The sequence below is a fragment of the Megalops cyprinoides genome, chromosome 12 (assembly GCF_013368585.1).
Source record: "Megalops cyprinoides isolate fMegCyp1 chromosome 12, fMegCyp1.pri, whole genome shotgun sequence".
Classification (NCBI taxonomy): domain Eukaryota; kingdom Metazoa; phylum Chordata; class Actinopteri; order Elopiformes; family Megalopidae; genus Megalops; species Megalops cyprinoides.
This window is the reverse complement of record NC_050594.1, coordinates 22,131,326-22,156,242: the sequence shown is the minus strand read 5'-3', so window position 1 is coordinate 22,156,242 and position 24,917 is coordinate 22,131,326. Positions and strand designations below refer to the sequence as shown.

General features: G+C 40.2%; 1 protein-coding gene across 2 annotated transcripts in view; it reads left to right on the top strand.

The window, feature by feature from the left end:
• The first annotated feature begins 3,963 nt into the window (after positions 1-3,963).
• Positions 3,964-24,917, top strand: part of dph6 (diphthamine biosynthesis 6) — a 61,162-nt gene continuing 40,208 nt past the window's right edge. For both annotated transcript variants that reach the window (XM_036543017.1, XM_036543016.1), the window contains exons 1-5: positions 3,964-4,117; positions 4,873-4,967; positions 5,201-5,385; positions 23,043-23,116; positions 24,028-24,146. In XM_036543017.1, the coding sequence (XP_036398910.1) occupies positions 4,095-4,117; positions 4,873-4,967; positions 5,201-5,385; positions 23,043-23,116; positions 24,028-24,146 (496 nt within the window). In that variant the 5' untranslated portion in view covers positions 3,964-4,094. The remainder of the gene's footprint in view (positions 4,118-4,872; positions 4,968-5,200; positions 5,386-23,042; positions 23,117-24,027; positions 24,147-24,917) is intronic.

Genomic DNA, 24,917 nt, shown 5'->3' with positions numbered 1-24,917 from the left:
TGTATGGTCATGTTGGGAAATGTCCTCAAAACAGCTGTTTTTCAATTGAAAGTGTTCAGGCTCCAACCCAGACCTCAAGGGAAAAGATACAAGATGATTTTTCTTGTCATCCCAAACTAACTTTTGTATGCCAGATGTATGATTCAATACATTGCAATTCAGCCAGTTAGTATGAACCTTAGGTTTCCTTTAATTAACATTAATTCATATTCTGGATGCAAAATATTAGGGTGACTGCAACATTTAAAAAAGTTCAGTTGTGATTGGATATAGGTTGCAATGTTATCAGAAAGGAAAAGAGTATCATTTCATGACATAAACTTCCAATATAATTTGTATCATTACATTTTTGGCACAACAAAAGTGAGGAACTGCTTCATTCAAATTTTGTCTCGAAAATATGATTCATTTCTCAGTGGTTTCAGATTTGCATTGCATGAATCTCACAAGATAAGAGCCTGTCATGGTCCAGACATGTATCACAAATCACCTTCCGAACGATCTGCGTGCTCACCTCTACTTTGTGCGGCTTGGGCTCTTTATCAGCAGCTTGTGTTTATCACCGGCTTTTGCAAGCATTTCACTCTCTAAAACCAAAATAAAAAAAAAGAAGGAACATATAAAACGCAAAGGGTAGAAAGATGTCTTCTTCAATTTTGTACATTCAGACAAAATAACTTGCCTTTGGCCTGCTTAGGGGCAGAAGGTGAGGAAAGCACACGCAGGCAATGCAATTATTCTGCACTGGCACAACAACTGAGAGCAAAAAGAGCATCAAAGCCTTTCCTTTCTGCCACGATCCTCCCTCAGAGGAAAAACAGAGCCTATGCGAACACCAGAGCATGGGCTTTCTCTCAGGCTTCAAACATTATGTTTGTATGAAATTATTTACTGGTTGCTTCCCCCACCTCCCTCTTAAAACTCTTCTTAATTGCAGCCCATACAGGGGAAAAAAGCACCATTACTAACCCATGCAAATCAGGTTAAATAGAATGGGGAACGGCATGATTGCAGGTTACGCGAGGAGGGGATGATGTAGAGTTTCAGTTTACATTTACATATTGACTTGACAAGTTGAGTTGTGGCTGTCATATTCATAAGAAGTTGCAGTGTCTATTTATGTGGATAAAAATGATGGTCTTAGAGGAACCTTGCAATATCACCCCATAGAGGTTTCTCTTTTTTACACATAATAGAAGTGCTACTGTACAATTTTCTTTTAAACAATTAACTTTAAATCAATCATTTTTGACATATCTAGATGTTGATTGCACTCAAGTACAATATTTATCATCCTCAAAAAAGATGATTCTGGCAATTTGAAGTATCCAAGACTTGAAATAATCTTAACCTGAAACCAAGTATTCATCTATTTTCCTTTTCAAGTATACCACACATTTATGCTTAAACAGATCAGAAACTCTGATTCTAGTTTTAGATTCATATTGGATTCTAGTGTTATATGAGTCCTATAGATGCATAGGTTCTAACTAACTGAAATTTGTACCTATAATACCTATAATATTATTACCTCCACACCTCCAAAGTCCTCCTACGCCCCTGCCTCCACATCTGAGCTTCTGTCTCTCCCCTGCCTCCACTGTACTACGGCCCCTAGCCACACATTTCTTCTCCGATTTCTTAGTAGCAGAATGAACTAGTCTCTCATTATCAACTACTCTCTCTGAGGGGTTTATTTCCTGACATTGTGAACAAGCACAGTCAGTCAGAGACTGCAGTCAGTCAGAGACTGCATGGTCCCTCATCAACACTGCTTAAAAATGACAATTGGCTGATGTATACCGAATCAAAATACAAACACAAAAACTGATGACACAAACCTTTTTACATGTTTATGAAATATGTTACAGATTATGATTTAATTTATTATTTGCTGTCATTTTACTATCATAATGGTAGTTTGCACTTTAAATTGTTCTTCACTTGTATTGGTGAATGCTGTGAAAGTTTGTAAAATAGGCTGTAATGTGAGGAGATTTGCCAAAATCACAACTGTCAACTACAGGTTGCTACCTCATAGACTTCATATATGGTAGACATACATAAGAATTTGTTTGTGTAATAAAGTCATCAAAGCATATGTTTTAGCTAACATAAATTTGATAGGAAGGAAGAAGGAAGAAATTGATGTGCATTAATATAAGCAACATGGCTACCACAATAGGTAACCTAAAGCATTGTAATTCACAAAGGCTTACAATACCTTGATACGACTTTGTAAATTTATGCAAGTCAAGGACTGAGAGAAAAAGCTGTGAATCACATCTGTGTATACTTACTGTGTGGATTAAGGTCCATGAAAGACAGCATAATTTATGTCACAAACAAAAATGTCACATTATGTTATCTATTTGTAAAATCTGAAGAAATATATACACCATAAGTAATATGGCCACCAAACCATATGACCCGACTAATTATAATTATAATTCACTTACATAAAGTTTATTATGTTGTGAATCTCCCTTATATATCTGAGGGTTATTCAGGTAACAAATCAAGAGGAACTGCTTGCACACCTGTGTATATCTTCAACATACAACATTGTTGTATATTGTTGTAATACCATGTGAGTCAGCAGTAATATTCATGTATCAGAGACATGCCTCATTATGAATCTATCAAAACATGTAACATTTGAAGCAGCAGATGAGGAACTGAACAAAATGGCTCATCCACATCTCCTCTGCAATTGATACACCATTACCAAAGCTATATGCAAAGCATAGTTTGAATCCCTGTGCTTGTTGATCCAATAAAACTACTCATTTGAGCAGCACCCAAAATATATGCAAAAGGTTTATAGTGGAAAACAGAGGCTGTGGCCTTGACAATGTACATGGATGATTTTAAAGCCCTCACCTATTATTGCCCTAGAAAGTTTATGAATTTGTGTGGTGCTCAAAAACGTATGCAAAATACACTGTGACCACACATAATAGGATGTGGCTGCTCTAGTGCTGTAAATGTCTACCATTGCTTTGCAGTGCTACTAGCTATGATACAGTATGCACAGGATACATGTATACTTTCCTTTTGGGATTCAAAATTACGTTTTAATTGTGCTTAAAGCCCAGAAAGGCAGAAATGAAAATGTGTGTTTTTGTGTAAATCTATTAGCATTATGCAAATCAGAACAAAGTTACAGATGCCTGACAATGTATCATGCTTTATGATTTCCTTCATATAAAATAAATGTTTTATCCTCCATCAGCAAATGATCAGCTCAGAGCCGAGTTCTTAACAGGGACAGGTCTATATTGTCGTTGTCTGAATTAACCAAGCTGCTTTTTCAAAGACATCAGTTTGGGGCAGGCACTGTAAAGATCCACTGATCTCTCTATAATCTGGATACTCCAACAGCAGACTCAGTTTAGATAAATGTATCCACATAATACAATAATAAATAAATCTGAACAGCGCTTGCTTTAAAGTTATGCACATGCACAAGCAGAAAATACGCATTTCCGTGAAATGGCAGTAAGCATCCAAGCTAAAATAGGAAATGGCTTCTGCAAACTCGCCTACATTTCTTGTCTACCCAACACAGTTTCCAGCTTCATTGATTAATGAAGTAGTTTGTCTAAGATTGACACTGTTATGTTGACACCTACAAGAAAACATTACACTTTACTTTCTGTTGTCACACGCACTCCAAAGACTCTTATCTAGTGACCACCCTCCGTAATGTAATGCTCGTCAACCGGCAAGCTGTCCTCATTTCTTCCTGAGCCCAATTCCACGTTTGAAGTTCTATTATTAAGTATACAGAAAATACAAATATAGAACCATACATTATTTGTACATAAACAGTAAACATCAGGAATTCGCAGAAGTGTATGGTATGAATAGAAAAATATTTTTCTTATTTTTAACCTGGCAAAATGTTAAGACACCAAGCAGAGAGGTTCTAGGACTTCCGGCATCAGGACTCACGTTTTGGTTTGTTTATGGCATGTACATGTGCAAGGTAGCAAATCAAAATACATGACTGAAAATAAGAGGGGAATAACAGTTTGAGTTCCAACCTTTCATTCTTTTCACTCCTAAGAGTAAACGTTATTAAGGAAACAATGAAAGTAGTCGCGTTGATAAGGTAACCCGTTTTACGCTCGCATTAGCCATTAGCAAGCTAGCTGGCTACCTAGCTCTTACAAGTGATAGTTAACTAGTTGCATGAATATTCACGGTCAAAAGTTGTTTCGGCCGACAAGCTGTCGTACTTTTAGCCAATGCATTGTGAATGTCAATAAACAGTAAACAAATCCGCGTCACACACCGTTCGTGGTTAGTTCCTTGTCTTTCTCCCTAGTTAGTTACCTAGCTACCATGCCAGAATGTCTATAAATTCTGAACGAGCCAGCTGGATTGCTTGTCTTGTCCTTGAACGCACACAGACACGTTCCCCTGAACATTTGGCTATGTAGCAGATGCTCTTACGAAAGAGTGCAGTTGTCGTGCAGGAATTAAAGATGTATGGCAGTGTAGACTTACATGATGACGTCCGAACACGTGGCACAGAATTATAGTTTCCCAAAATTGTGAGATTGTAATGTACTGCAATCCTACAAGTTTTAAGTCATAGATACTTAAGTCATAGTGATTACAACAAAGTCAATACAAGCACACTGAAGTCAAGTCAGCAAACTGAGTTGTACCCCCACCCCCCCATTCCAACTTATAAAGAAATCAGTTAGGGTACACAACAGAATTTACCCTTATATATGAGCACCTCTCCCTACTAAAATATGAGATTTACACCTTAGTTTAAAATTTGATACTCCCTTTTAATGCTAACACTTGTGTCATATCCATTCATGCTCTGAGCATCTCTTTCACATTGTGTTGCAGCGGTGGCAAGGACAGCTGCTATAACATGATGCAGTGTGTTGCAGCTGGGCACAAGATTGTGGCTCTTGCCAATCTGCGGCCTGCAGAAAATATAGGTAAGTCACGCACCTGTTCATCTCTGCCTATGGCTACACCTCATAGATGAAAAGACATAGTGTAGCCACAGGCACAGATGAACATATTTACCATGCGTAAATGCCCTGCCTAGTGCAATAATGGTAATCAGAATAACCATCTGCATCCTTGTTGCAGAACAAGTGGCATTGGTTGCAAGATGTCATTTCATTATGTAGTGCCTTTGATATATGAATTTTTTTATTTCTTCTAGATGAATTAGACAGTTATATGTACCAGTCAGTGGGACATCAGGCCATTGACCTCCATGCAGAAGCCATGGGTCTCCCCCTGTATCGACGCACCATTGAGGGGACCAGTCTGGATGTTGGGAGGGAGTACAGCCAGAGAGACGGGGATGAAGTGGAAGACCTGTACCACCTCCTTAAGCTTGTCAAGGTAAAGCAGACCTGATGAACAGACAATGGAGGCCAGTAGGTGCTTCAGATTGGTTTACTTCAGTCAGCTATATAGACAGAGTTATAACACAGCCAAGGTCTGTATGTTACTGAATTGTTACAGCTTGACTCTGTCTGCATTTAATATCCCTTTTTTAATATAACACAGAAATGTGGTTTGTGTCCGCATTTAGACTGCCCACAGAAACCTGTTCTGCATCAGTATCTGGCCTGCCTATTGCTGTCTATCATCAGCTTTTTAAAATTTTTTCTTGTATTTAGCAACTTACGCATAACAGTTTTGTGCATTTAGTAAATTTATGCATAGACTTGCACAGTCATATTATAATATATCCTTTCAGAGGTTTGTGGTGGTACTTTATACTGTTTGAATGTCCAATAATCAAATACCTTACTGGCAAATACCTTGCTGTTTGATTCAGTATTCACATACTTAATTTATTATTGGTAAGTATAAATTATTATTTATCAATATTACTAGTGTTAGCACTTTGTGCGTAATTGTCGACTTTGGTTTCATTATTCCAGATTATTGCAAACAATAACCAAAAGATATCCTGGAAGATATATTGAAAAAAAGTTTATATATAAGGTATAAAAAGTAATCATAGAAAACATGTACATGGTACTGTTTTCTAACACATATATTACTGATGTTTGCTGTTCTTAATTTACATATGGAAACATTTGAATACATATTATTGCAATATTATTTAATGAACATTTCCGTAGTATTGGCATAAGGAAAAGGCTTCCCAAACTACTTAATTTTACTGAAGTTGCTAGGATAGTGAGGAAGTGACAGTAAGGTTATTCAGTATCTATATGCATAGCAGCTTGTAATGATTGACACATCAACCAGTTTTATTTTACTCACTTCACCCTTTTCAGTGAAATGTCTGAACAAAATGTCTAACAATAAAAAATAGATGATTGTAAGTGAAATTGAATGTATCATGAAGGACGTTGGTACAAAGCTACAAGGCAATATTGTACAGTTGTGCAGGTGTTTGAGTCATTTCCATAACCATGCATTACAGCGTGTTCCAGAGAAGTGAGCCTCACGAAGAGGATACATGACATGTGTCAGAATGTATAAGATGTGATGGAGACGGTCCTCCTTCTAGTGACGCTCGTAACTAAAGCGCATAACTGGTCAGCACTTCCCTCAGACTCTGAGTTTGTATTCATTTGGTATGTTATTATTTTTTTCATTGTTAATAGCTTTTTAAGTTTATGCTATGTCGTGTTAGACTTTGTCTGAGCCTGCTGAAAATATTTACTCAACAAACTGTAAAACAGCAATTCAGAAAGAAGTATTTTGAGGTGGTTGGCCATTGAGAGTTTTTGGTCCACATGTCGTGTGGGATCCAAGAATCTCAGAATTCCTTCAGAGATGGTACAGCACTTGTCATAACTTTGTGAACGTTGTCCACAGTGCACTAAAATTACTTGGATGCAGGAACTGGTACAAGCTTTTTCCTCTTTGTTCAAGATCAGAAAAAATAATTTAAAATGTATATTTTATCAAATGTGTAACCAGCATGGTGAGAAGATATCAATTTGTCACAAATAATTGATAAGGCTGGTATTGTCTCGGGCTGATCTGACAGGCTTTTGTCAGGGTTTCAGGTGTGTTTAACACTCCTGGCGCTGCTCATCCGATCGCCTGCAGCCAGGCGAAAGCTACCTTGGACACTGACTTCAAGAAACAGATCTTCACCTGTCAGAGGAAACAGCTGCCCCCACATCCATTTAATGAAATAGAGTGCGCGTTTCCTTACACACAAGCAACATCAAATTTTAAGGGGCTGTTTCTTTCTGGAGTGAGACTGGCTGACATGCTGTAAACAGGAAGAGAAAAACCCATGGTATCCCTGTAGGCCGTGCGGAAACGTGTTCATTCAGCGTTGGGCCCTGGCTGTGGATGTCCAGAGCGAGACAGACAGGCAGGCTGGCGGGGAAGGCTTGCTGAACCAGCCTCAGGGCTTCTCTCTCTCTCTCCCCTGCATCCCCCTCCTCCTTCCCTGATCAGCTCAGACCCAGTCATTGCCAGCTTTTCCTAATTTCTCATTTCCAGGGCAGCACCAGTGTGACCCCCCTTGTGCTAAAGAGCACGCTGTTCAACCATGGAGGAGGGGGTGGGCTCCCGGGGTGTGGCAGAGAGGCAGTCCCCACATTGTTTACAGTGTTCATGCTGAACTGTGCACTCTCACTGTCAGTTGATAAACACACATTTCCTTTCTTTATCAGCGAGATGGCAACATGAGAAGTGTGACTTTCCAGTTTAATTCTAGCTGCATGGAGCGTTTCCTCTTTAAAAATTGGTCCACTGAAGTAAAAGGATTGGTGAAATTTCCAATGTTGCATATTATTTTCTTTCACATCATTTAAAAGGGATATTTGATTGATGCAATGTTTACTGATTTTTGGTAAAAATTCAGTGAAAAACATTTAACCGTATGTGTAGGGAGTCGAATGACCCCCTATTATGCAGTTCTTTTAAATAATCAATCTATTTGGAGGCTCATGGTTTATTCAGGGATTTGACAGTTTGGAATTCGATTTTTGTGGAAGAGAAAAAACATCAACCTCCTTAGATAATTAGGTGTTAAATCACCTTCACAGGAAGAGAACAGTTTTAGCATCAAAAATGTGTTCTTTTTAGGAAGTGTGATATTTTGAAAGATTCATCCTAGCAGTTTGAATTAATTAGGTATTATTAAAATCTACTTGGCAAATGACACTTGAACATAGATAAAAGAATTTTTTAGGTACTGTGCTATATCTATGTGGATTTTTTTTCCTCTTTGTAATCCTTGAAGTTTGACAACTCCGCTTGTCTGATTATGAGGCAATAGTGCCCCCTATGGTCTTTTCAGAAATGTATTTTGGTTGATTTCATTGTGGACTTCTGAAATAGTATCGTAGCATTTATAATCAATGGAATCCTCATATTGAAGAGGTTTTCGTTTCTGAGGCACAGTTGTGATTGAAAAATATATATTTTATATGCTTTGTTTTCTCTCTTTAACAATGGCTGTAAAGGCTTTAGAGCGGTGAAACAGTAAGTATTCCTCACTGCCCTATCGAATGCCAAGTGCTGATGGAGAACAAGTTTCAGCCTTTGATGGTGTGTAATCTGAGAAAGACACAAGCCATACCATACCCAGCTAACGTCCTGATGGATCTGATCTTTGAACTTGGTTTTGAGCTGGCAAAATGACTGTTTTGTTAGCGACAGGGAGAAAGAGCTTTCAGCTCATAATGTCCTGGAAATTTCAAAGTTTACATGGAGTGTTCTTTTCCTTATGCAGATTTCACCTAATTCAGTGGAGAGTGTAAATGTTAGATTTGTCTTAGAAAGCTACAGGATGAGCAATTTATTAATATCATTAGACAAAAAATCTGTCTGTAGTGGCGGCTCAAAAAGCCGTACATCAATTGTGAATTAGTAAAGAGATTTTGTATCTTAAAAAAGAGACTATTTTTAAATCAGTTTTGCGAAGGGCACGCTAATTCTGTGCTCAAAGCTGGTAATTCCTGTATTTAGTGGCACTCTCATGAAACCAAATCAAACCAAACCAAACATGAAACCAAAATGACATGGTTGCATACATCACTCCTCTCTTTTTTAGGACTATGTGTTCAACCACAAAGGGCTTCTTCAGAAAACCTGAAATACTCAAGCAAAATATTCATTGGCTTTGAACTAATTTGATCCGAAAAATGAACGTAAAAAATTTAAACCCACAAATAATCTTTACCATTTAAAATAATATTCAAATTCTAAAATGTCATGTTTTATTGATAACTAACAATTTCCATGTTACATAAGACTATAACACGTACAAGTCACATGAAATGAACAAAGTTGCCCTCCAGCCCTCTTCGCCTGTGCATGTGTGCTATACGTTCACCTTATATTGATTTTTATTTGAATGGGCAGTGTCAGTCTCTGTGTCCTGAAACTCATCTCCCTCTAGACATGGAAAAGATTAATATTAGTTTTGTGGAATCTTTCAAGCTATTCTTCTCTTTTTCTGTTTTGACCGCTGAGAGTGGTTCCTTTATGCCTGTGTCCTTGTGTGAGAGGAAGGGGAGACGGGCGGTCTCTCTCTCCGTGTGTGTGTGTGTGTGTACCGGCTCTGTTGTGTGAGGTCAGGTCAGAGGTCTTCAGTTACACGATAACAAGTTTGCATCTCCTTCCTCCGCCACCAGACTAAAACAGGAGCCTTTGTTCGTTCCCACATTCTGTCGCTCCCCTCCTCGCGGCCGCGCGGTGGGAAAGAGGGGCTGTCTCGCTGCAGCCCGCGTTGCTACGAGGACACGGCCCACAATATTGAAACATCAAGAAGGGACATATTATGACCAGTAGATTGCGGGACCACTGCCTGAGTTCAAAAATAAACACAGCATCTCCGTTTTTTCCACCCCGCGATGCAGACGCCGCATTACAGACTTGTCAGGTTTCGGTTCGCAGGTTGTTTTCAGCTGTCTCTCTGTCTGAGTCGACCGGATTGTAGATATTTCGGGAGGGAGTTATTGGGTTATTGAGTTGAAATCATGTTCTGTATCAAAGCTGATGGAAAAAGGTTTGTTGTAGCATGTCTCCGTCTGATAAAGGATTATAAGTATTAAGCCCACCGCAACATTGTAAAACATTTTGATATTTTGTCAAAGGCATAGTACTAGTATACAGTAAATGTCCTGGCTGATACCGTGCAGCATTAATGTTTGAGATCACACAAAACCACAGCTGTCACTGTGAGTTTATAAAAGCAGGACCTTTTTTTTTAATTCAGAGATTTAGGTCTTCTGGACTGAAATGATCATAAAACCTACCACATCCTCAGGATGTTTGAATTGATCTTTAATAACAAATGTTCAAATGCATTAGGCTGATAATGAACAATTGATGAATCCGTTTAGAGTTTTGTAATGAAGTCTGAATTTAAAGTAACGTGACATTTCCGTCACATTTGAATCCCATCCTTGTTGGAAGTCTAAATGTTAGATTCAGATTCTATTTCCCAGTGTTTAAATTGTCTGACTTTTTAGGAACGTGGTGAACTTTATCATTTAAATAATAGATTTTATAGGACAGCATGTATAACAAACTAATTATGTGATTCTTTTTTTCCCCTTCTCTGAGATGTCTCACAGAAATACGGGGGAGCTGTAATCCCTCTTTGTAGATTTTAAAATCTTCTGCCCCGGTTGGTTGAAAAACGTAGTTTAGTAAGACGATGCCTCTCCTAACCAGTTTCGCCTCCTCAGTTGTATCGTTTACGCCATTATCGACATCAGCAGAAGAGACCTGGGTCTCCATAGATTCAGGTCCACAAGTCCAAACATTTTCTGTGTTTTCTTTTTTTTTCAGGCCATGCCTCTATTGTTGGCAACTTTCATCCAAAGCCTTTAGAAGGCATTCCTACTCCAGGTGTCCTGGCGGAGGCCCCCGCTGTGAGGGCTGGTGGAGGCTATATGGCTGCGAAACAAGAGACACGTTTATTGATCATGTGTGGAGGTGTTAAGAGCACTTCACAGCAGCGTTAGAAAATCAAACCCTCTCTGATTACCATTGCATTACTGCATACTCAAAAAGGAATGGATTTTTTTTTGTTAAAAAAAACAAGGGTAATTTATAAATCATGAACAGCGAGGTCACAATGCAGATGTACCTGATCAGCAGAGGTCATAATAGTATAGGTCTCCTGTTTTATGTACTGGGAGGCTGGAGTGTGTGTATTTTTATCATTCAGTCACCTTGAATCACCCTGAGTCAATCAAAGACTTGTACTGTACCCTAAAAGGATTATGGTTTCACAACTATAAATGTTTATGAGTATATATCTATGTTTGACTGATTAATTCTGTCATAATCATAATTCACATATAAGGCAAGAATTTTGTCTGCATTGACTTATGTTTTTTTTATGTTGAGTAGGAATATAATTTCATGTACTTTTACAGCCATGTCTTTGAATAACACAGAAAGGCCTTTTTCTTGTTACACGATTTGCAGAGTTGTGGAATGGGGTGCGCTGGTTGTTTTGCACACGAGGAAGGATAGCATTCTGTTACAGATAACAGGCACTGTATTGTTTTCCCTTGGTGTGGAGTGTCGGGACAGGATCTATTAGACACAGAAACATTTCCCTCGAATGCGAGCAGTCCTACAAACATTAGATAAAGAGCCTCGCCTCGCCTAAAGCCTTTGTAATTTGTTTGTATTTTTCTGCCTAATGTACTTTGCTCAGTCTTGTTTAGTGATGATAGAAACAGATAGCCTTATCTCGGCTTGCCAAGGGCATGACTAGTGCTGGTTGAACATTGTTCCGATGGAGAGAGGTTTTTACGAAACCAGCCACCAAGATGAATAGGAGACATAGCTCGGAGTTATTTGCATCAAATCTCTCAAAGCCAGGTTCTGCTAATATTTTCTCTAGGATGCTGTTCTTCATAATACAGAGACTGTCTGCTTTTCTTCAAACACAGTGGAGAGCATGTGGTGGACTGGCTTTTTTTCAGGCATGTTTTGCAGCTGCATTTATGTATAAGATTGGAAACTTAAACAGATATGGAGTATCAGTGTCAGCAAATCAGATCAGTGCGGGACTCTGTTTAAAAACTGAATTGTGGGCTGTGTATGGCCCCTGAACCGAGCCAGCTTGCAAATCACAACTACAGAGCTGAATCCTCTATATGAATACATAGGCAATAATATGCAGAGGAATAAAGCAGCGATAGTTCTCTCTGCCTAATGGATGTAGCAGCCCTGAGAGCTGAGAGCTGCCCCAAATAAAAGCAGTCAGCTAATAATATCAGGCATTCAAAAGCAGAACGTTCCAATATCAACACCCATTGCACAAAGATAAAAACACACTGGGTTCCCAGTTCCAAAACAGACCGTCTCCAAGCCGGAGTTCCCCCTGTGAAGAAGTCATTCACCTTTTTATAGGTGCTGTCGTCAGCCAGGTCTGAGCGCGTCTGTGTTTTTCCCCTTTAAGCCCGGGTTGACGGTTGAGGAATAGGTTTCAGTCGACTCCCACTGTCACTCTGAAATTAAGCTGACTTTTATGTTCTGCTTGGAAAGCTTTCCTTGAGAGAAATATTTGCGGCTGCCCCACGCCTCCTGCAGTTAAAAGCACGGCCAGCATTAGAAAAACAGTGTGAGAGTCTGGAGAGTGTGTAAAAACCTGTATTATGGCTATTTTTTCCCCTCACTTTTTCGTTTTGCGATGATGTTGGAGAGCAAAAGGGGCAGACACTGGAGTCAAGGCGCTCGTTTGGTTCCTGTCTGTTTTTTTTTTTTTTTTTTTTCGTTAAACCCCAGTGGGAACGCATTTGCATTTGTGAAAGTGGTTGGAAATGTTGTAGTGAACCGTGAAAAGTGAGTGACACCGGTTGCAGCGCGGCACAGTTCCTGCAGATGTCCTGGAAGACTCCCTGTCACAGTGACAGCCCCGCACTGGCCACATCTGAAAGCTCACCTTCTCTGACAAAAGAAAATTTGACTAGAGGAAAATAAGGGTGCATTTTCCATGCCCTCCAAAACAACAGCACGCAGTGATGTCAGGCATCTGAGCTTTTACCTTGCCTGTCTTTTCTGCAAGGGTTGCTGGCCACACTATTGGACTGTTTATGACACATTCTTTGGCATGGAAGGGCCTGCCATATACACTGTTGAGCATTGTAGAGAGTTGTTTAGTCCCAGGGAAGTAGTCATTCTTGTACAACTTCCTTTTTCTTATTTTTCTCCAACTGTCTGTGTGAACTGTTTATATAGTTTTGATCAAAATGAGCTGGTACAGCACCTACCCTCATTCATCTTCACTTTGGTCCAGCATTCCGTTTCTCTTGTCGATGGATGCCTATGTGGAAAGCCATTTTTTTACAATGTGTAGTGAACGCAGTGCGTTGTGCTTGGTTCGGTTCCAGCCCGTTACCCTTCTGCAGTCTATAACCTACTGTTTATGCAGCGATATATATTTAAGAGGAAACACTGCGAAACGTTAATCCCTCGATTTTTTAACCTGATGAATTTCTACACGTTCCAGCTGTGCGGTGTGGCATATTTATGCGTACCTCTATCTGTGAAAACAGTTCTGTCAGTGAAATGAATCACAGAGGTGGTGGTGTGTACACTGCAGGCCATTCTCGCCCACACTTACCGACTTACAGAAACCACTCTTTCTTTCCACGACCACAGCCAAGGTAAGTGTCGAAAGTTTCTTCCTGATCTCCCACAGTGTGGTTTTTGTCAGATGGCAGTGGGGCCGGGGCTTTTTCGGTGATAGGTGTCCCTCTTCGTGTCTGCGGGGTTGATTAGCTTTGTCATTTCCTATTTGACTAACACTACATCGACCAACACCTGCAGAAAGGCCTTGAGTGCTTTGCGGTTCCCAAAGAAAATGACTCACTCACCTGGTTTCACCAAGGACTCATCAGAGCACACAAGAGCCCTTTACTTGGCGTGGCTTTTTCTGCTCTCCTTTGCTGCTGTGGAGTGATACATGGTGAGTCATAGTGTCAGCTGAACTACGCACACAAAGGAAAAGGCCTGTCTTTCAGCAGCCTTCAGAAACACAACATTCCTAAAACAGTCCAAGCTACAAATCAACACCGATATGAAACAACAATAGCAAAAACACTGATCTACTTATCAGGCTCCATCATTTTGATGCATAGTTTACCGTTTCATAGCCTATAATCTCGGTGCATTTTATGTTTATTTCATTTGGGCAGTGTTCTTTGGTTAAAGTCAAGATAGCACTGTGTCACCCAGTGCTCGGGCCCTTGACCCTGTGATCCAGATTTCATTGCTTTAACCACTACCCCACAGCTTATTGTTACACTTAACAGGAGGTGCAGTAAGTCACTGGGGAAGGGGGTGCCTACCGAGGGAACGAATCGTAATGAGGATGATAAAACAAATAAAAGAGCCCTGATTTTATTCGTACCACGTGGAGACTCCTGTCACATCCGTGACGGCTGAGGTGCCTTGACATACCCAATGTGCCCCAGAGTGTTTTGAAATTTTATTAAGCACAAATTGCACGACCCGCCGTACAGCGACACAACAGGGGCCCCCATCTACTCAGCGTTGCAGAGCAGGAGAGAACAATCCTATTACATCGCGAAGAGCTGATATAATGGAGGGGCCATTAAAATCATGTCGTGTCGAGGCGGTCGTTGACGGATGCGGAGTCTGAGAGGACGGCGGGATGACAACAACGCAGTGTGTCACGGGCCCGCATGCCCTTCAGCAAGCTGTCATTCAAGGCACTTTAATTAATTTGGTGGCACACTTATCCCACATTGTCATGCTACCACGGAGGGGTGAGAAAGAGCAGGACAATATGTAAACATTATGGAAAATAAAGGAAAGCATATTGTATAAATGCAGGCTTACGTGTGTCATGTAGGTATGCAATTTTATACAAGGAGGAAGCTGGCGAGCCTAGGTTGTTTGCCCAAAGAAAGCACAACATTATAAACACTGTTGGGGACAACATGTGGATGTAGCTTTAATAATGAAACATTTTGGTTTAAAGGGCAGTAGACCAAGAAAAAGAAACATATACTCTATGATTGCACGCTCTGCCACTGTGAGGAAATGCCTTCTGGGTTGGAGACTGTGACTCAAGTTCTGAATTTTTTACTGCTGTGACTCTCTCAGGAGTGTTAAATGAATGTGTGAAATATGGTTTTGAATATTGTGTGGGTTATTAATTGCATTGTTTCCATCTGCAGACGTTTTAGGGAAAAAAGTGAAACGAAGAAAAATGTTTAAGATCAGAACATATATTCGGTAATAAAAAATGTGCTAAGGTGTCTAACTATATTAAAGGCTCATACGCTACTCAAGTGGGCGGTCATAAATAAGCCCCTATGAACTATATACAGATGTCTATACTAGGAAGCATGAATGTGTAATTACCGAGTGTATCACATAAACTGCCTTAAAGTAGAACCTAATTGTTCTTTTTCCTCTTTTGTGCAGCCCATTTTTGAGCTTTTAATTGTCTGAGCTCTGACATCTTTATAATTCAGCTGAGTACATCTATTTTCATGAGAGACGTTTTGGGGTTTCATTTAATGAATTCAACAATTAGTAACAGGAGTTAATGACTGTAAGGGGCTAAGTACTTTCATTGATATGGCTGCAGGTCTAAGGACTGATCCTTTGAGCAATATATTTTCATTAATGCTTTTTCCTGTCTAACACTGGAAAAATGTGGCAAATTGTGAAAGACGGGGGGCTTTTGCTTTTGTTTAGTCTGCTCTTGAAGGTTTTTTATGTCCTAGTTGTACTCTTATTGGGGGGGGGGGGGCAACGGGACAGTACTCATCTTACGAAGGCATGCTGGGATTTCACAAGAATTGATTAAAATGGCAAAGCTTGAAAACTCTTAAGGGGAAATCTTGTCTGATATCAAATGCATAAAATATATTTTTAAAGCATTTAAAAAATATATTTTAAGCCCTTTTAAATATATTGTGTTTTGGACATATTTTATTGTTTGTATCACATGCTGACTTATGCTGTTGAGAGCACGGTTATGAAACTTTGTGCTAGCAGGTCCCTTTGATGGAGATGTGTTTGGCATATAGGTTGATTCTGCTATAATGAGGGCCCCACAACGGCAGCATAGTTTTCCGTGCAGTGTTATTCCCATGGATAAGCTGCACCTTTGAGGTATGTACTCATTTATGTTCCATATTAAAACTGCTGTGGTTGAATCACATGGTGGGTTACATACTGAACAGCAACAGAATGCATTTTTGCAACGTTGAATAGACATAATTTTTGATATAGTTGATTACATAACATTACATTAACGCAACTCTTGGTATCTTCAAATGAGTTGAACCACATAGTTAAAGTGCATATAAATGCTTATTGTGCTTGACTAGATTGTTGCCAACGTATCTGAAAATTTTAGTGAAACAATGGTATTCAAGTATGTCAGTGAAGACATAACACCCATCATCATCATATCCAAAATTATATGTAGAAGCCAAGTAGAAGCATAATTATTTTCTCTCTTTGAGATTTCACATTTCATTCAAGCTATAGGACAACAGCAAATAACTCTGCATGGATTTGTTAGCACAAATGTTACCCTGGCTGTAACCCCAAAGCCCAGCTTGCCACAGTGTCAAAGGTCAAGGACACAAAGGCATTTTAAAGGTTTATGTCAAGTCAATGTCAATGTCAAACTTGACCACCCTAGTATTCATTTTAATGAAGCTTGATGAATTTTTATTCTGTGCTTTATGTAATGATCGTTATCCACCAATGTACCGGGGCCTGCCAATACGATAAAGCATCCTGGTTGCATTGCTTTATTTGTTGGTTGATATATAACTTGACATACATACACAGTGATTCTGCACTATCACATTGATTCTGAAAATGATGATGACAATGATGATGATGGGTGTGGTTATATGGCAAAGTCTCTTCTTTAGAATGACATATGCATTAATTGGTACGCACTGTAGGTGTACAATACAGGGTAGTACAGAATGCATTCACAAGACTAGACCACTAACACATTTTGTGTAATGTCCTAAAGCTGAGCTGGAGACTCTTGACATTAAAAAAATTAAGAAATATTAGCAATGAAACAGTTTGATGGTGCAGTGTTGGAGTCCTCCTCTGAATGCACAGGCATGATACAGAACCAAGCTGGGAACCTTGTGTATAGTCATCGAAAACGAATGGAAGTTTGTGGCTAGTTGCATTTTACGATTTCTATTCTATCCTGACTGACCAGAAACGAAACTGAATTTGTTCTTTCCTTAGGCATTCAGAGGGTAGTGGCGGCCAGACAGACAGACAGGAAAACAGATGGCCAGGAGTAGGGAAGTGTAGTGTGAGCACTAGTTTTCTGGTATGTAAAGGTAATGTGACTGAGGAGACTGTGCCAGTCCCATTTTTAAACAGGTGGTGTGAATATAAAATGAAATAAAGTGAAGGGGTGCTGGCATGTAGGTGGGGAAGGAGAAGGCAGTTTGGACAGCAGAGTTCGGAATGACCTCATGATTAGCGTTGGCATCATATTGTTGTACCTTTCCAAAGGAAAGACTGAACTGTATAGCTTGAATATGTTGATATAGGCATTCATCTAAACACATTGTAAAATGTGTTGAAAAGTATATGAATTTTGTGGTTGATTATTATTTGTTGTTTATAAGGATTAATTAAGATAGATTTGTGAGGATTCCATTTGCTGATTAACATGCCATTTGCATTGCAGTCCTCATTGGATATAAAATAAAAATGCCTTTCAGCCCGATATCAATCATTCACTTTTTATGGAATGTATAACCAACTTCATCATGGTTCGGTAGACCTGCTTTTAAAGGTATCAACTAGTTATAAATAAGAGAGATAAATATTTCCATCAGGATGGAATCAAAATGTCATTACAGTGTAATAAGAATGAAATATAAATATGTCTCCTGGAATAGCCATTTTCCAGATTTATATATTTACACCCCCTCACAATTATTCTTCCTGCCGTTCCCACAGAGGATGAGAAAATATTTCTGGAATTTGTGAAATTCAAGTCCTTCAGTTGTCCAAAGTGCATTAGAAAGTAACGTCACCTCCCCTCACTCTTTTGAGTCTCTTGGCAGTAGTTAAAATGGGGACAATAACAAAACGGCCTCCAAAAATAACCTTTTCCAAACGTTTAAGTTAATAAGTTTTTGTTTGCAAATGGTCTAGAAGTACAGCAGGCGAATGGTGTGAGAAAGTTTTCCCTTTCCTTATAATGGAGTGGGAGTGGATGACAACTACTATTATTACCTTTCTAATAATCTGACTCGTGAACTTACGATCCCGCAAAACTCACGTAATTGTTTTTAAACAATACTGCTTTTTGGAGGTCATTTCTCCCATGCCTCTCTTAAACACTTTGCCTTCCTGTCCTTAAACAAAAGACGAAAATCTTAAGGTTCTATTATTTAATCTAAGTATGTCCCTGCTAAGTTTGTAGTGGAATGACATTTTGAAGACCCTGAGATTGACCTCCCGGCCAATTCCTCTGCCTTGCAGTTAAAGTGTCTGCTCTGGAATTCATAGTCTGTTGGAGATTCTGTGGCAATGATTTTCCATTTTAGGAAAATCATTGCCACAACAAGGAACCCTGTTAAATAATCCCTTCCTTACCTAACTTACCTCCTATTCCACTTTAATCAGCTAGAGACTACTGCGAGCACATTCTTTAATACGCATGAAGTGAATTAGACACAACCTTTAAAGCGTAGAGGTGGTTATTCTATGAGACCAGTTCGTGGTGGCTGCTTTTCAAAGCTGAGAGCTTGCAGGGCTTTAAAGTTTGTTAGTCATTAAAGTCGTTGTTGTCAGATGTGTCAATGAGAGTAATGAATGCCAACCAACCAGGAAGTATAAAATGGAGCGAGCAGTGGTGTCTCATCTGAGCTGTACCGCATGTTTTTGGATAGATGCTTTTTTAAAGTGTCTAGGGTGCATACGTTTTTTGTTTGTTTTATTTTTTTACTTGTTGTGGGTCAGAAAGAGAAAGGTTCTTTACAAAATTGCAAACCACGTTTCCGGCCCGACATGGAGCCAGCTGTCAGGAGGTTGATTGATGTATTTGGCTTTTAACTTGCATCTGGAACAAAAAGATAGAGAAGACTCTATTTTTACAGTGTTATTGACTTCTTCTGTGGCACTCGTCCTCAAAGCTTTTCTGAGTAGGAGATGCTGTATATCTTTCAGTTGATTTACTCAAAAAATCCCATCGCTTCCTTCTGTTTAGTTGCTGTGGTCCTTCCATTTCAGTGTACATAGGACATCAACACAACTCCAGGTACAAATAGAAACTCTTCATACACATAAAAAGTCATAGTCATTTTGTTTATTTGTTCCTTTAACAGTAATGGCATAGATGCAAGGCCTATTAAAAGTGTCACAGCTGAACAAAGTAAGTGAGAGGTTATTTCTTTGTAGCAATAATACAGATTTCTCTTTCTTATATCAGTACCGTTTTACACACAAGTGTATCTTGTCATTCTTAAGCTTCATGGTGTGTGTGTACTTTGTGTGTGTTTGTTTATGGGTCTGCGTGCCTGGAAAGTGAAGGCTGATCTCTCCACTGTGCTTAATATGGGCACGCACTGTTTGTGTGTAGAGCCCAGCTCTGCAGCCAGTCTCCTTCCCCCCCTTCCTTGTCCCCAGCGCTGCCTGGGGCTGCTGTGTCTCCCAGTCCCTGATACATACATACATATATATTCATTATCTGATTAGCTGACACGTTGTGCTGAAACCAGTCGCAGCCCTGAGGCAGGGCATGGATTTCATTTAAAAAGTATCAAAGGTTTACACAGCGCTCGTTTTAATCAGCATGTTTATCAGGCAGAGAAAAATTGCAGGAAGGACCACAGGGAGAGGGTTATCTTAAGGACCAGTAGCTTGGGAAATTTATAATGGCTACAAGGTAATTTACTGGCAACCTCTACATTCATCCATGTAGGACTGCCCCCATTTATAATTACAGCCCATGTAATATACTAATGAAGCTGCAGGGTATTGCATTCACGCCTCTGTTCTTGAAGAGAGATATTTCCATGATGGGAATTGAGCATATCTTTAGGATAATTTAAATTGTTGCATCCTACAGGTCTGTGTTGTTCTCTGTGTTTAGATGTACACTGTTGATTATTAGGAAGTATACATATATATATGTATATATATATATATATATATATATATATATATATATATAGTAATACAGTTGCTGTAGTGCACCCGCATTATTGCTGGTTTAAAAACACAGAATGTTAGGCTTACACTGTACATGTACATACTGTATATAAATCCATCGCAGTGGTCAGCCTGGTTCCTGGAGGGCTTTATTTCTGCCCTTGTACATATGTCTCTCTCAGTCATCATCTGCGGAACACCTTGAAGACATGTTTTCTGCACATCGGCTCAATTACGGTTGGCTGGTTCTGAAAAAGATAACTCTTCGCGACCCATGTTCTGTCAACATAAACGCCCTATTGGAGAACAGACCCAGAGACAAATTCCAAATAAATTGGATATCCAACCCTAGATTAATCCAGTGGATTAACAGGAAATGGACTTTCCAGATGACTGTGACCCCCCCATGTGACACACCAGTTGGTGTGTAAAGAGCAGGTTATGATAAAGTTTATGTTTTTAAAAATGATACTGTCAGTATTCACAGAGACCACTGGAGGTTTTGTAGTAGTTTTGGTGACTGTTCAGGCGGATGGTGTGTTCCTCTGGACTGATTACTGCTTCAGTACATTGTGGTCCTTTGGACTGATCAGTATGACAGTGGTGGATGGTATGGTTGTTTGGTGCCTTGCTTCCATAAGCCTCATTAGACTGTGGTTTTACACTATTGCCAAGTTTTTCTCACCTGTCTGGCCAGAAGGACCTTTATTTACAACTGCAAACTGTCAGATGTTAACCATTGTGGCACAGTTCCATATATGCAATGATTCATCTGCACTTGTTATACAGTAAAACAGTCAATGCACACCTATTGACCCGATGGGCACAGGACCTAATAGGTCTAATAATTAAACTTTTTAAAATTATTTTTGAGGTGCCCCAACAAGCTAGCAAACAGTAAGGCTGTTTGGTCACCTATGAGCAGCTAACTGGAAAATGATTCAACTTGGCTCACTTGGTCTGTAGATTAATTGTAGTGTGCTTGTCTGCGTATTGTCATTTTCATTTAGAAATATGAAATTCCAGCAGTTAAAAATCAAAGCTATCTATTTAATGCGCTCATGGAAGTTTATTTTATTTGCTTGCTGGCTAACATTAGCGAGTTATCTCACATTAAGTCAATTTAATACCATTTGTCAGATGGCAGTAATCTGTGTATCCTTGGGAGATGTTTGTTGTGCTAAGAACACTGCATGTTTTTTACTTGTTTAGAACAACACATGTATTTTCACAAAAATGGAAAATATATTGCATTTATTTTTTACCGTTTCTTACATTAGCACACTAACATTAATCCAGGAAGGCCCTGGGTATGTGTTGGAATTGTACTGGTATGGTACACATGTGGTATACTTGGGATATTGTGTGGTGCTTGCTTGTTGGTCTAGGTGCGAATTTGTGGTCTTAGACTTGTGAATTTGATGTGTGGTTCATGGATTTTTGTGTGTGGATGATGTTTCCTTGTTTGTGTAACATTTTGTGTCATTTTGCCAGATGCCTTTGTGCTTGACTCCTGGAGTTGCTCTGGATAAGGACGTCTACTGAATGTCAACAGTGTAAATGTACTATAACATGTATTTGTCATGTACGTTGCTCTGGAAAAGAGCGTCTGCTAAGCGACAAATTGTAAATGTAAATGTGAAAAATATCTGGCATTCTGTAATCAGACATCTTGGGGAAATAACTTTCTGCTCAAGCCTTTATTTTCTTTCTTTCCTTTCTTTAACTATTTCATGTTCAGGTGAAAACAGAGCATCACTGAACGGTAGCCTAGGCACAGCTGTCACACCTGACTGTCGTCCTTCCAGACATGAGTTTATATGAGGCAATGTTTGTGGATGCCCAAAGACAGCACTTCAGTCTGCGCTTCTGCTCCAAGTGACGTGACTTGTTTCTGGCATGCATGTTCCCGTCCCATCTTCTTCACTGGCTTACATAAACAGTCTGTCTATAAGAGAGACCTGCCTGTCGCTCCAAGTTCGGCTCGACTCGTTATCTTTGGCACACACAGTCTCTCACAACACTACCCCTGCTGGTTAGACATGTACACTGCGCCAGAATAACAAATCTTGTACGTCATCATTCTTAAAACTTAAATTTTGAGAGCAGTAGCTACATGGTGTAGGTGGCATACTTTGTCCCACAGACAGTACGGCAAAACTTCTTGATGGGCTGGCAGTTATAGAACCAGGCAGAGGAAGGCACAGTCAGGGCTGGGCAGGGCGTCTGGGCTGCTGGCCGCTTCAGCAGACATTAGGCTGTAGATTAGAAGCAGGCCCGGTGTTGTTGTTCTGGTGCGGGCTCCAGACACGGTGCAGCCAGGACGAGGCGTGCTCACCCTGAGGGGATGTCTGCAGGGCCAGGAAGGCCTTGATACCATTGTTGTGTAAACATCCCCCGAGCATATCTGATGGAGGAAAAGACATGTCGCAAAGAATTCTGTTTTCTCAGACTCTGTATGTGCGCGTGTGTGTGTCCGTGTGTGTCACAGAGAGAGAGAGGTCCTCGAAAGTGGAACCTTTACTCATATGCAAAAATGGAATGAAAGAATTAAGAAGAAATTACAAAAATGAGGGAATATGTACAAGTGTGCAGAGATTTGCAGTTGTTTGTAAATTGCAAAATAAATATCTTCTAACTCTATGTACACATTGTTTTGAAACTTCCAAAGTCTTGCAACCCATAGTTTTCTATTTTGGGAAAAATAGGTATTACAATTGAAAAGTAATGAGAGGGCTTTATTATTCAGAGTGACCTTTCAAGGCAACACCACCAAGATGTTAAGATGATAATGAGTCACAATGGTCATTATATCTGCTTGATATGACTTTTGTGCTAAGCTTCCTGAAGAATCGCCCTGCATTTCTCTCCATCTTGTACTTTTCTTGCAGGAGAAAGAAGGAGTTGAAGCCGTGTCTGTGGGGGCCATTCTGTCAGACTACCAGAGGGTCCGGGTGGAAAACGTGTAAGCAGAATACGTCATCCTTTCACCGAGTAAATGCCTCAGACATCTCTTTACATCTCACCGCTGAAACGTCAGACCCACTTAACGCCTCTGCCATGCACCCGGACCCTAAGAGGAGATCTGGGTCAGCATTTTGGGAGTACTGCTCATGGCACCAGACTTGGTACCTGAGGAGCGTGGCTCTGAATCCCACGCGGGCTCTAACGTGACTGTACAAATGAGTTACGGACTGCAGTCGGCATTGTTGTACAGTCTTATTCAAGACCTGAATTGGTTTATATGGCAATTTGCACAGGGTTAGGCATAACCCAAAAAATGTAAACTGGGTGCGAGCGCTCAGAGCTCACACAAGGTACTGCATTTTTATTATTTGACAGTCATTCAAATATGGCCCTTTGGCACTGTGCAGTGTCGGGCCTTTCTTACTCCGAGACCCGTGCTGTCAGAAAGCTGGCCCTCACATCTCCCACACATTCCATGACAAGCCCCTCTCTTCTTCTTTTCCAGCGCCGTGATAGAGCACTCTGCATATCAACAAATACCACTGTCAGTCTCCCATTGTGCTTGCTTCACACCCCAGGCGCTTGTGTGAAAAGACATGCAGGGCTGAGGGTTCGGCTCCAATTACCTGTACTATCTGTGTTTGTGACAGACAGGAGTGGAGGGAGGGCGTCATTATCCTCTTATAATTATATATTTACTTTAATGTACACAGAACTCCTTGCCAAGGCCTAGCATTGAAAGGAGTTTGATGCGAGCCGGTTGTAAGCATCTTAGCGGCAAACAGCCTGCAGAATGAAAGTGCTAATTGTCTTTGAACTTATGGTCCTGGGCAAGTGTCCAATGCGTGCTCTTTATCTCTGCTACACCCCCCCCCCCCCCCTTCCCACTCCGCTGCACCTGTCCCACAGGTGCGTGCGTCTCCAGCTCCAGCCCCTGGCCTACCTGTGGCGCCGCGACCAGGAGACGCTGCTCCGAGAGATGATATCATGTGACCTCCACGCCCTTATCATCAAAGTGGCGGCTTTCGGTAAGTGTACGGGCAGCGGTCGAGCAGTCGAGTGACCCTCCCACGCATTGTCGCCTGCCGCCCGCCCCTCGCTGTGAAGGCGCAAGCTCGCATACGAGCATCTGTCAGGGGGAGGTTTGGGGCGTAACGAGAGAAAGCAGAAGAAAAAGCCCAAATCATCAATCAGGGCTTAGTAAAACTGTTGAGACTTGTGCCAGGGGCGAGAGCAGTGAAGTGGAGAACAATATGGAAAGATAAGAGGGGAATCTAGCAGTTGGAAAATGACCACAGGTGATTGTGTGCCACATTAATGAAACCTGTCAATAATCGCGCATGCCCTCATTGTGTGGGATGAAAAGACAGCAAGGTGTATTTTTGCCTTTTGCATACCTTGAAACACATGGGGCGTGCAGCGCAGATTAAAATCTCGTATATCTCATTTAAGGTTTTCAATGTCTTTACTAGAGGAAAAAAGGTTAATGTATTGTCACCTGTTTTGTATTCATGGCTATTGTGATGCTTTGGGAAAGAGGCAGATCATATATCAGAAATACAGGAGTATGTTTTTTGAGTGTGTGAAGATCACAACCTGTATTTGCTGAAGTTGTTTTTCTTGACAACGGAAGTGAAAATGGTAATTGTTCCTTAAATGTTCTTTTTAGTGTTTTACAACAATAGACATCTATGTAGACATTTGTCTTAGCATCAAAATGTTTGAAGAGGTAAGTCGTTGAAAAGGGGGAATGAATACAGCTATGGCATACTGCATAGGCTGACATACTGATTGAATTT